This window comes from Salmo trutta, chromosome 21 (assembly GCF_901001165.1).
Source record: "Salmo trutta chromosome 21, fSalTru1.1, whole genome shotgun sequence".
In the NCBI taxonomy this organism is placed as follows: domain Eukaryota; kingdom Metazoa; phylum Chordata; class Actinopteri; order Salmoniformes; family Salmonidae; genus Salmo; species Salmo trutta.
Genome location: NC_042977.1, coordinates 22,754,939 through 22,767,598, shown reverse-complemented (window position 1 = coordinate 22,767,598; position 12,660 = coordinate 22,754,939). Strand labels below are relative to the sequence as shown.

At 39.6% G+C, this 12,660-nt stretch overlaps 1 protein-coding gene across 1 annotated transcript in view; it reads left to right on the top strand.

The window, feature by feature from the left end:
• Positions 1-6,359: 6,359 nt before the first annotated feature.
• LOC115156982 (laminin subunit gamma-1) overlaps positions 6,360-12,660 on the top strand; it is a 77,998-nt gene continuing 71,697 nt past the window's right edge. Inside the window, exon 1 of the mRNA XM_029704792.1 lies at positions 6,360-7,040. Coding sequence (XP_029560652.1) covers positions 6,668-7,040 — 373 coding nt within the window. The 5' untranslated portion in view covers positions 6,360-6,667. The remainder of the gene's footprint in view (positions 7,041-12,660) is intronic.

Sequence of the window (12,660 nt, the reverse complement as noted above, 5' to 3'; positions counted from 1 at the left end):
CTCAAAAGAACAGACAATGACTCTTCTGTTTCACCACTCATGCCACCCTGTCTGCATCGCACCAAACGACGAGCATCACAAACATGGGGAATCTTCCCCTTCAGTAGGATAACTTTTACATTTACTGCTACCCCAGTAATCACTCCTTTCAATGGTGCCCTTTTCTTGCCCCCATTTGTTTAACGCGGTGCGCCTTCTCCCTCTGACCAGCAGAAACACAACCAATTATCACAAGACCACTTATGGTTACCCTCACCGATTCCACAGCACCCAATTCTGTTTTCACCCACCCTGAAACCACAAATGGATCAGCCAAAAGGCAAGGGTTCACTTTTTCCAAAAACTTCCTTCCTATTATCACAGACTTTATCCTGACCCTCGGTGCAAGCTTCGGGCTCCGAGAACTTCACCACACCTACCACCTCCGATACTTCGCCCTCATTCACTTCCATTTCTCCTCCTGTCTTTCTACCATTCTTCTTTAACAAACCATCTCCCGTTTTTCCGCCACTCAAGCTCCTCTGCCTCTCTTTTTCCCTCCATTTCTCCTCCATATTCTAAGTATACGTCTCCTTGTGATAATACTGCACTTCTGACATACATTTTGTCCTTGCTTTCTCAAGGGACGCCATTAAACCGGCTGTCGCAATCTCCTTACAATCAGCACGAACCCTCAGGATCGAGGAGAAGGGTCTGGGGCACAAGTTGCCATTGTATAAAGATTGGCTAATTACAGCGACTGGCTATCAATGTCTTCTGTTCAAAAAGGACGTTTGCTTAAAAAACTACGCTTGGCCCGGCCCCACGAGCCTGGGTTGATTGAGGTTTTGAAAAAATTTGCGCCAAACGGTTCATGAACTAGTAGCAGAAAGTAGCATGCGCCATTACAAATACTCAAAGAACAGAATAAGTTGATAAAGCCAGCCAACCAGCCAGGAGGTAAGTCAATAGCAATTTTCCCTCTAGAGTCTAGTTTGTTTTCACTTTTTAGAGAGAATGTGATCTTAAATGGTTTGCTAAATATATTTAGCTAGCTAACTCGCTAGCATGCTAAATTGTGATGGCAAGGTCATCCAACCAAGATCACAGGCTTCTGACACAGATGAATTGTAAGTATCTTTCCATTTGCAAGCCCCATATGTCTGCACGAGGAAATAAGTGCAGCTAGATAGTAACAATGTTCTTCATTCCTGGGGACCCACTGGATGTGCAAGTTTAAGTTCCAACCAATACTAACATATCAGATTCTATTGAACCAGGTGTGTGTACTGGGCTGGGGCTCCCGAGTGGCGCAGCGGTCTAAGGCACTGCATCTCAGTGCTGGGACGCATCACTACAGACCCTGGTTTGATTCCAGAATGTATCACAACCGGCCGTGATTGGGAGTCCTATAGGTGATGCCCAGTGTCGTTAGGGTTTTGCCGGGGTAGGCCGTCATTGTAAATAAGAATTTGTTCTTAACTGACTTGCCTAGTTAAAAAAGGTTCAAATAAAAAAAAAGAACAAAAGCCTGTGCACCCTTTAACACTGTTGTCTATTTTCACCTTGAACAACAGGGTATATTTAAGGCCTGAGGTGGTGTGGTTTCTTTTACACCATGGCAATAATTCAACACATTTGCTACGAGAAATGTGTTCATTTGCTGGTAGAAATGTGTTCAACATCCACAAAAGTGACTAGCTGACAAGTTTACTTGCTAGATAGCTACAGTAGTTGTCCCGTGTGGCTCAGTTGGTAGAGCATGGTGTTTGCAACGCCAGTGTTGTGGGTTCGATTCCCACGGGGGACCAGTACGGAGAAAAAAAATGTTTGAAATGTATGCATTCACTACTGTAAGTTGCTCTGGATAAGAGTGTCTGCTAAAATGACTAAACTGTAGTTGCAGTGGTAACCAAACATACTTTCTAGTTTAGCTAACCAAACCATCAGTCCTAGCTGTTTTCAATTAGACTTTGCCTTTCAAAAGCAGCTCAAACAAAACATGTAAAAATGAACTACAGCCATTGAATAATACCGTGGAAATATACTGTGCATTATAGGGAAATAATGCATGCTCTAAAATGCCCATCAAGTCAATCAGAAAGGATTATCAATCAGCATCCATGACTCAAACTCTGTGGTTTATAATAAATTGTAGACCAGGCCCACATTATTTTTGCTAGTAGCCTTAATACACAGTGAGCGAACCTCTCCAACAACAGATTTTAAAGGACTCACACTCATCTTTTATATTTATATTGACATGATAGCCTAGTTTGCAATCAGTGCTGGAGCAAAAATAAAATGGCACTCTCAATAGCTAATATAACCCTTTCCAGGCTACTTTGTTTCGTTGGCTGATCATGCAACTTATGGGCTACTTTTAGAATTTATATAATTAGTCAGCATTTAATGAAAGAATAGTAGAGGGCCATGCAACATTGAAAAAAAGAGAACTCTCAGGACCCTAAACTACTTGAGTTCCAAACTAAACCGAACACTTACTCAACTACAGTGAACCGTTTGATTGAATGAATGTGTTCATATTGCTGTGTTATTGACTGTAAATGTAGCTTGGGAGGTCTTTTGATTACCCAGAGCAATAAGAGCATCAATTATAACTTTTGGCATTGACTAAAGTTGTGATTATGTAAATTGACTATCATTGTGCTGTGTTGTGCAGTGCTTAATGTATGTGACAGAAATTGCAACTTTAATTCATATTTCAGTATATCTTATTTTCATAAAATATCAGGAACAATGTCAATATCATTTGACATAATAGATTTCCACATTGCTGTATTCTGAGTTAGCCAGGGGTCACAGGGTGTTGAAATATAGCACACGCATACCCCCTTAAATTTCTAGTCTCCATCTGATAGCCATAGTGAAATTGTACACTGTGGTGGTACAACTACCTAAAGTACTGGTGACTACATCCAAACTTCTATTCTTGGTATGTCATACCAGACTCTTGCCGAGCAGAGTATATTTAACCTTGCTCCCTGAACCTACAGCACAGCAAAATTACTTTTGGTTCAGTTTTCCCCTTCCATTACTTAGGCAGGACAACAACCCTCCTGTTTAGCTCGAGCTTATGGGATTTCTTTACCAGACTTCGACTAGTTTCAATCAAAAATATAGGTTTTAATGTGCAGCTCTGGATTTTGTTTTTGTCTCTGCTTCACACTGCCGAAGGTATTTTCACATATAGTCCAATCTCAGTTTGAGAGAATGCCAAGAGTGTGCAAAGCTGTCATCAAGGCAAAGGGTGGCTACTTTGAAGAATCTCAAATATAAAATATATTTTGATTTAACACTTTTTGGGTTACTAAATGATTCCATGTGTTATTTCATAGTTTTGATGTCTTCACTATTATTCTACAATGTAGAAAATAGTAAAAATACAGAAAAACCCTGGAATGACTGGTACTGTACCTACTTACATTTTAGAAGCTAATAGATTGCATTTAGTTAAAACTCCCTAAAGTCGACTGAAGCACCGGTTTGTCAATCTACAGTTGAAGTCGGAAGTTTACATACCTACATCTTAGCCAAATACATTAGAACTCAGATTTTTCACAATTCCTGACATTTAATCCTAGTAAATATTCCCTGTCTTAGGTCAGTTACGATCACCACTTTATTTTAAGAATGTGAAATGTCAGAATAATAGTAGAGAGAATGATTTATTTCAGCTTTTATTTCTTTCATCACATTCCCAGTGGGTCAGAAGTTTACATACACTCAATTAGTATTTGGTAGCGTTGGCTTTAAATTGTTTAACTTGGGTCAAACGTTGCGGGTAGCCTTCCACAAGCTTCCCACAATAGGTTGGGTGAATTATGGCCCATTCCTCCTGACAGAGCTGGTGTAACTGAGGCAGGTTTGTAGGCCTCCTTGCTCGCACACGCTTTTTCAGTTCTGCCCACACATTTTCTATAGGCTTGAGGTCAGGGCTTTGTGATGGCCACTCAAATACCTTCTTGACTTTGTTGTCCTTAAGCCATTTTGCCACAACTTTGGAAGTATGCTTGGGGTAATTGTCCATTTGGAAGACCCATTTGCGACCAAGCTTTAACTTCCTGACTGATGTCTTGAGATGTTGCTTCAATATATCCACATAAATTAACTTCCTCATGATGCCATCTATTTTGTGAAGTGCAGCAGTCCCTTCTGCAGCAAAGCACGCCCACAACATGATGCTGCCACCCCCGTGCTTCACGGTTGGGATGGTGTTCTTTGGCTTGCAAGCCTCCCCCTTTTTCCTCCAAACATACTGATTGTCATTATGGCCAAAAAGTTCGATTTTTGTTTCATCAGACCAGAGGACATTTCTCCAAAAAGTACGATATTTGTCCCCATGTGCAGTTGCAAACCGTGGTCCGGCTTTTTTATGGCGGTTTTGGAGCAGTGGCTTCTTCCTTGCTGAGCGGCCTTTCAGGTTATGTCGATATAGGACTTGTTTTACTGTGGATATAGATAATTTTGTACCTGTTTCCTCCAGCATCTTCACAAGGTCCTTTGCTGTTGTTTTGGGATTGATTTGCACTTTTCACACCGAAGTACGTTCATCTCTAGGAGACAGAACGCATCTCCTTGCTGAGCGGTGTGATGGCTGCGTGGTCACATTGTGTTTATACTTGCATACTATTGTTTGTACAGATGAACGTGGTACCTTCAGGCATTTGGAAATTGCTCCCAAGGATGAACCAGACTTGTGGAGGTCTACAACTTTTTTTCTGAGGTCTTGGCTGATTTCTTTAGATTTTTCCATGATGCCAAGCAAAGAGGCACTGAGTTTGAAGGTAGGCCTTGAAATACATCCACAGGTACACTTCCTATTGACTAAAATTATGTCAATTAGCCTATCAGAAGCTTTTAAAGTCATGACATAATTTTCTGGAATTTTCCAAGCTTTTTAAAGGCACAGTCAACTTAGTATATGTAAACTTCTGACCCACTGGAATTGTGATACAGTGATACAGTGATACATATAAGTGAAATAATCTGTCTGTAAACAATTGTTGGAAAAATGACTTGTGTCATGCACAAAGTAGGTGTCCTAACTGACTTGCCAAAACTATAGTTTGTTAACAAGAAATTTGTGGAGTGGTTGAAAAACGAGTTTTAATGACTCCAACCTAAGTGTATGTAAACTTCTGACTTCAACTGTAAGTATCATGATAAAAATCCCTTTAAAAATCTGTCTGTTTAAGCTAGAAATATCAGGGTTTTTTTGCATTTGATGCATCTCAATCCACCACATCTGCCTATGTTGCAGTTTGTAGTATTTCCGCATCTGCGGTGAAAGGTGTAATGCGGCGTTTGTCAGACCATGGGACATCCCAAAAATGTTCTCACGAAAACTACTGTAGCGTCCAAAAGGTTTGACCTACATCTATTATGATCACTGTATGGAAAGGGGAGACTCTCACGAACACGATGGTCGTCTCCCACAAGTGTCAGGGGACTCGTCAGAGGTCGGTACTGTTGATTAGCCAACTTCTGTTTGTAGCGTCCGAACCGTTTGGGTTACAAGCTAATGTGACCCCACTGTGGAAAGGGGAGATTCTTACAAACACAATGTTGTTCTCTGTTTTGCTCAAGACCCCCACACATGTCATGGGACTCATCTGAAGGTAACCAGTACCGGTTTTCAAAACATTTTTGGAAGTATGGTAGTGTTGTACCTACCCAAAATATGTTTAATAATAAACATTTCCTGAGCGTTCCTATATCCTAGATATAGGACAGACACTTCAAAACCTTGTTTCTTATAATTCATTTTTTTACTGTCTATTTTGCAATTTATGAACATGTTATTCAAGGCCATATTCAATATTTTATGAAATTATTTTGTACTTTTTTTATACCTAAAATTCGAAATCAAATAGCTAAATCCCCCGCATCATGGCTTAGACTTTTAAGTATTCAAAGATGAGGCATATTAATTACAATTTTAATAATTATAATTTACCAGGTTCTGTAAAGCAATTGTAATGACAGTCCACCACAACATACCCAAGAGTGTCCTGATTAGCAAAGGGTAGTCTGTGTTTAATTTCATTTTGTATTATTAACACAGTTTGAGATCATTGTGAGGGGATTTCGCCACTGGTTGACATTTTAGTCGCAACAAAGAAATAATCTTACCCACTACAAGGCATTGAAAAACGTTTTGTTTGTCTATTGTGCTGTATTGAAATGTTTACTCTTCCTGTGCGGCTTTGCGTTTCTGGCAGACTATTACCACAGTCAAGGGTGCAAAACTAAAACAGAGGGGTGTCTATAATAATTGTATGATGTTACGCCCACTTCTGGCCATCCTCTGGGCTGCATCCATTCGTTCCTCATCAAAGCATCCTCCATACGGAAGTAACGTCGTTTTTTCGTGACTTGCGCAGTAGCTGCTAGGGTGTAGTCGGATAGTTTTTTTCCCCCCCTTCTGAAGTTTGTCAATGGCGGTGGACACAAAGCACTGAAACCGTGGGAGTCTGGGAAACAGAAAGAAGGGTGCGCGAGTGCAAGGAGGAGAATTCGAAAAAAACTCATTTGTAAAAGAGAAGATATTGAAAGAGTTTAACGCATGGTTTTACTTGTTTTGTAAATATAAAAGTTCGAAGGTGTAGAGGGATTCGTGTAGCTGTAGTTAAAGTTGTGAACTTTTGCTTTAGACGGGCTGAGAATGCGTTGGTTTATTCAAGTTGTGTTTTCATTCACTTGTTTGGCTATATGTAGCCACAGTGCTATGGATGAATGCACTGATGATTCGAGTCGGCCTCAGCGATGCATGCCAGAGTTTGTCAACGCTGCTTTCAATGTCACGGTGGTAGCTACCAATACTTGTGGCTCTCCCCCAGAAGAATACTGTGTACAAACCGGGGTTACGGGGGTCACCAAGTCGTGCCACATCTGCGATGCCAGGGATCGTAGACAACATCACAGTGCTGTGTACCTCACCGATTACAACAATCAACAGGACACCACCTGGTGGCAAAGTCAGACTATGTTAGCGGGCATCCAGTATCCAAACTCAATCAATCTATCTCTTCATCTCGGTAAGTGTTTGATTACGTTTAAAACACATGAAAAAGTGCATCATGTTTTTTAGCTACCATAACAGCACTATTCACCATCTCATCTGCATACCGATTAGGTGGTGGGGATTTAAGTCTGAGAAGAGATTGATTTCGAAACAAGTCGCTGTCAATCATAAACCACGAACAGAATAGAGTTGATGTTGCAATTTGAAAACTAATCCTAGCTGAAGAGCTGAGATTTGCAACAATGTTTCAAATAACGTCTGGCAATCACACTGACGTCTGGCAATCACACTGACTGCTTAGTTTTTTTGTGGCAGGCATGAGACAGTTATGAAAGTTACTAATATATTCATAAAATAGATATTTGCGTGTCCTTTGTATAGTTGTCTTACATTTAGACAGAGGAATATATTTCTGATAATTAGTTCTTCTTTTATATAACGTAATTTACGCAAGCTACCGCGCCAAAAGTTTGTTTCACAGCTATAAGTTGTAGCCTTGACTAAGAAGATAGAGCTAGAGAAACACCCCATCTGTGTATAATGAGTGTTGTAGGGATTTTGTAAGGCATGCCAGGTGAATGGACGATGAAGCCAGACATAAGTTTATTCAGTGGGGGTCACATCATGTTGTGGAGAAGACCCATTTACAAGCAATGTACTGAGAGAAAAAATAACTCCTTCGGGTTCATGATTGTAATGGGAATATTCGAAGGCTTTTCCAGAGATTACTTCAGAAGATAAACTTTACATAAGATATTTATGAGAAATGTTTTTGTCTATAAACCCAGCACTACTGTTTTTAAATAGTTATAGACATTCTTGAGCGGTTTAGTCATAGGTCTCGTTCTAGCTTCTTTGTAACCTAAGGTAGCAAACTTTGATAAACTGGTGGAGGCTGTAGTCGCCTATTCTATAAATGTACACAAAGTTGGTGTAAACTGCACTTTGTCTAGTTAATTCTAATTATTCTTAACTTAAAAAAAAAAATAGTTTTGAAACAAAAACTAACGTTATTGTTTTGGCGGACTACACGTTCCTCTATATAACACAGTCCAAGCACAATGCACTTCAGTATAAGCACACCATAGGCCAGAGATCAACAACTAGATTCAGCCGCAATTTTTTTGTTGTTGTGGATGGTCAATTACAAATAATTTTTAGGGTGAAATTGACCACATGAATCCTAAACAGATATAATATTAAACTAAAACATAATTTCAAACCTTGCTTCTGTTTGTATACAATCACACATCTCTCTCTTATGCGTGGGGATACTTTGAAACAGATTTCCAAAATTCTAATCCCTTGGAGTTGATTTGCTGGTGTTTTTAGATTTATGTCCAACAATAAAATGTAGTATTTGAATTTATAAAAAAAAACTGTTTTGCTCTGTTCCGTGTGATTGCAGTATCTATTTGATGCACAAAGAGGGAGATTAGATTAAGCTCTGTAAAATGTCACTGTTCCCTTTGTGAAGTAGCACTCAAGATTACAATTCCTATTGACTATTGGTATTACCTAAACTCCTGGTTCAATGAGCTCTAACATTTAGGATTGTTGATACTGTCTTACTGATATTATTAGTGTGCTTGCTAGAAATGGCAAGGACACTACTGTTATCTGACATGCCTTTCAAGCTTAAGTTGTTGATATTAATAAACGTGAAGCAGTATGTGGGGAAAAAGTGAAACGTTTCTGTACAATCATATTCTCTCAACGTATTTCCTGCATTGATTTGTTGGCAACATTGAGCTTTTAATATAATTTTATTTTTGACTTAGTCCTATTAATACATTACCTCACGAACCCTCAAGGCTGGCACTCTTGGCATGAAGTGACCTCTGCTAGTGTCCCATTATCACTCTACAGTCATGAGTTCACTGATTAGATTGTTCACATTTCGCAAATCACTGAATTTCTGCCAACCAAGCAAAATCATATTGTGGAGGAGGTGATTCTGAGGGAATGGGAAAGAATGCGCTTGAGCACCTATTCTGCTTGTCAGCCACTCAAAGCCACAATGGCAGAGGTGGCCGGCCTGTCTTCCTCTTTTTAAGTTAGGCAGGCCTCTGTTTACATTTTGTTTGCCAACCTTTGTTAGATGGAAACATTGACTTCACTCCAAGTTTGGTTGTAGATAGTTGACTTGTTAAAGTCAAATCAAATCTTTTAATTCACAATCATGCTTGTGTAGGCATGCGTTTGATCTTATTCTCCAGAGAATAATTGGTCCAGATGGCTCAATTGGTTCAACCACAATACCAGCAACTTCAAGCAGTTTGTGGTTTAATTTCCACATAGGCTGAATCTACTGAGTATGTGTGTTAATGGTAAGTCACTTAAAATAAAAGCACAGGTTAAATTACCACATTTTTGTTAAGATTTAAGCTTTTGTTTTTATCTATTCAAGGCTTTGATGACTTGCATGTCTGTATGCCTTTGAAGGGCTAGTTTGGGCAGGAAGAAGGCATGTCCCGACTTGAAAACACACCAGACATTTAACTAGAGGCTGAAGATGTGGGGCTAGTAGCAGGTAGAGGTAGAATTAGGAAAGAAGTAAGAGAGCAGAAGGTATACTGAACAAAAAAAATATAAGCGCAACATGTAAAGTTTTGCTCCCATGTTTCATGAGCTAAAATAAAAGATCACTGAAATTTTCCATATGAACAAAAAGCTTATTTCTCTAAAATGTTGTGAACTAATTTGTTTACATCCCTGTTAATGAGCTTTTCTCCTTTGCCAAGATAATCCATCCATCTGACAGGTGTGGCATATCAAGAAGCTGATTAAAAAGCATGATCATGACCCAGGTGCACTTTGTGCTGAGGTCAGTATATGGCCACTCTAAAATGTGCAGTTTGTCACACAACACAATGCTACAGATGTCTCAAGTTTTGAGACAGCGTGCAATTAGCATGCTGACTGAATGTCCACAATTGCAATTGCCAGATAATTTAATGTTAATTTCTCTACCATAGGCCGCCTCCAACGTTGTTTTACAGAATTTGGCAGTACGTCCAACCGGCCTCACAACTGCGGACCACGTGTTTGGCGTGTGGGCGAGCCTTTTGCTGATGTTAAAGTTATGAACAGAATGCCCCGTGGTGGTGGGGTTATAGTATGGGCCGACACAAGTTACAGACAACGAATACAATTGCATTTTATCGATTGCATTATGAATGCAAAGATATAACGTGACGAGATCCTGAGGCCCATTGTCGTGTCATTCATCTGCTGCCATCACCTCATGTTTCAGCATGATAATGCAAGGATCTGTACGCAATTTCTGGAAGCTGAAAATGTCCCAGTTCTTCCATAACCTGCATACTCACCAGACATGTCACCCATTGAGCATGTTTGTGATGCTCTGGATCGACGTGTACGGCGGCATGTTTCAGTTCCCGCCAATATCCAGCACAGCCATTAAAGAGGAGTGGGACCACATTCCACAGGCCGCAATCGACAGCCTGTGAAGGAGATGTGTCGCACTGCATGAGGCAAGTGATGGTCACACCAGACACTGACTGGTTTTCTGATCCAAGCCCCTACCTTTTTTTTAAGGTATCTGTGACCAACTGATGCATATCTGTACTCCCAGTCATGTGAAATCCATAGATTATGGCCTAATTACATTTATTTCAATTGACTGATTTCCTTGTATCAACTGTAACTCAGTAAAATCTTAAATTGTTGAATTTATATTTTTGTTCAGTATAAAAGGAGAAAATATTTAACCATCTGTTATGTAGCAAATAGGCAGATGTTCTAATTGAACTCGGCAGGCTTTCTAGTACAGTGTCCTCCACTCTTGAATCCCTATCCCTCAAATACATGATGATGACGCCATAGAAATAAGGTGGCTGGTCTCACATTTCTGAATTGCAAGTTCAGGAGTGTTCATGTTAACATATTCTGTTCCCCAGTTTACCCTACATGTTGAAGAGCGATGAATATTTATGATGTGCCCATTTGAGTGGAATTTTCTTCACCTATTCCCTGAAATGTCAGTGTCTATAAAGAATGTGAACAATGAGGGAGACGTCCCCTTGAGGATGTTTCAAATGTACTTTTTTAAAGGCATTTCTAAAGGTCCTTAAATGGGAAGCTTTTTCCTAAATAGCATGTATTCCCCCTGCTTAGGCTGTTAACAGTGCACACATGGTTGCCAAGGTTGGTTACAATTATTATTCCAAGAGGCAACACCATAATTTAGTAAAGTGAAACAAACAAAGCAAACTGAACAATCTTTTAACAATGCTGGACTCTTATGAACGTGTAGTGAACACCTGCAGGATATGAGCAGTTCTGCATATTGTCCACATAACAATCATAAAGTACCATATTAACCCAAGATAGTGACTTTGATTTGATTGTGGCACGTTTTTAAAAAAGCATACATTCTTGTGTATTTCATAGATTAATGCTGCACCATTACAAGATTGCTTTCAATGTACAGGTACTGACCAAATCTTCTGCTACTGAAGTTGTGCTTCAACTCTGTATGTTCTATCTCTTATAGGCCTACATCCATCTGAAAGCATTCAGTATCAGGATATGAAAAACTCTCCACCATAACTTACCCCTTTGTTTTGTTAATGTGACATATATATATATATATATTAGTCAAATGTAATATATGTCTTTCTCAGTATGTGAATCCTGTTCTTGGATTCTCCTGTGATCTGTGAGGGGGTTAATGGCTATAGCTTTGGCCACTAGCACACAGGAAGCGGTTCGTCTGTCCCAGAGATGAGATGGTGCACAGCAGTGTGGGAAAGCCAGGAGGAGTATTTCTCTGGCCCCTGTGGACTCTAGTCATGTTCTTTATAGGCTTTCCCAAACACTATGAAAGACAGTCGTTTTTTTAAGACAGGCCAGCTGTTGCAAATTATACCAATCTTAAAGTGCAGTGGGGACGAGACGTCATCCTGGTTAGAACCTGGTTAGATTGTTTTGCCGGTGAAGGAATGATCTCAGCGTGGGAACCTTGTATTTCTAACGCCCTAGGTCAGGGTTCCGCAACTGGCATCCCACGGGTGATTTCATTATTTATTTATTTTTTATTATTTACCCCCCCCCCCCCAAGTTTTCTGACCAAAAAAAACTATTAAAAGCAAATCAGCTCCAAATTATTTTATTTTTGGAAATATGTTCCAAAGTATTCCCACGCATAGTATAGTGATATGTGATTGTATACAAATGTAAGCAAGGTTTGAAATGATTGTTTTAGTAAAATATTATATATGTTTTTCATGCAGTTTAGTTGATGATCCTTGCTCTAGGTTTTGCTGATGATCACAAATGTGTGTGTCTGAATAACATTTAGGATTAGAAAAGGCGTAGATACGTTTAACAAAGGATGCAAATGATTAAGTGGCAAAGTGACAATAAGCTCTGAAACCCAATCTACTGTACATATCCCAGTAATGAAGCTCTGTGGGTGTATGTGCACAGGTTTGTTTTAATCAGTTGAATGTTGTTTTGCAATAAGATGGTCCACTAGGCTATTTGTTATGAGTTGTGTTTAGGGAGGTGAATTTGAAGAGCTGAAAGGATTGCACTCACTGTTACCCTTTTCCCCTCTGTATACAGTTTTCAGTAGGCCTATATTGTATTGTGACTTATAAAACAAG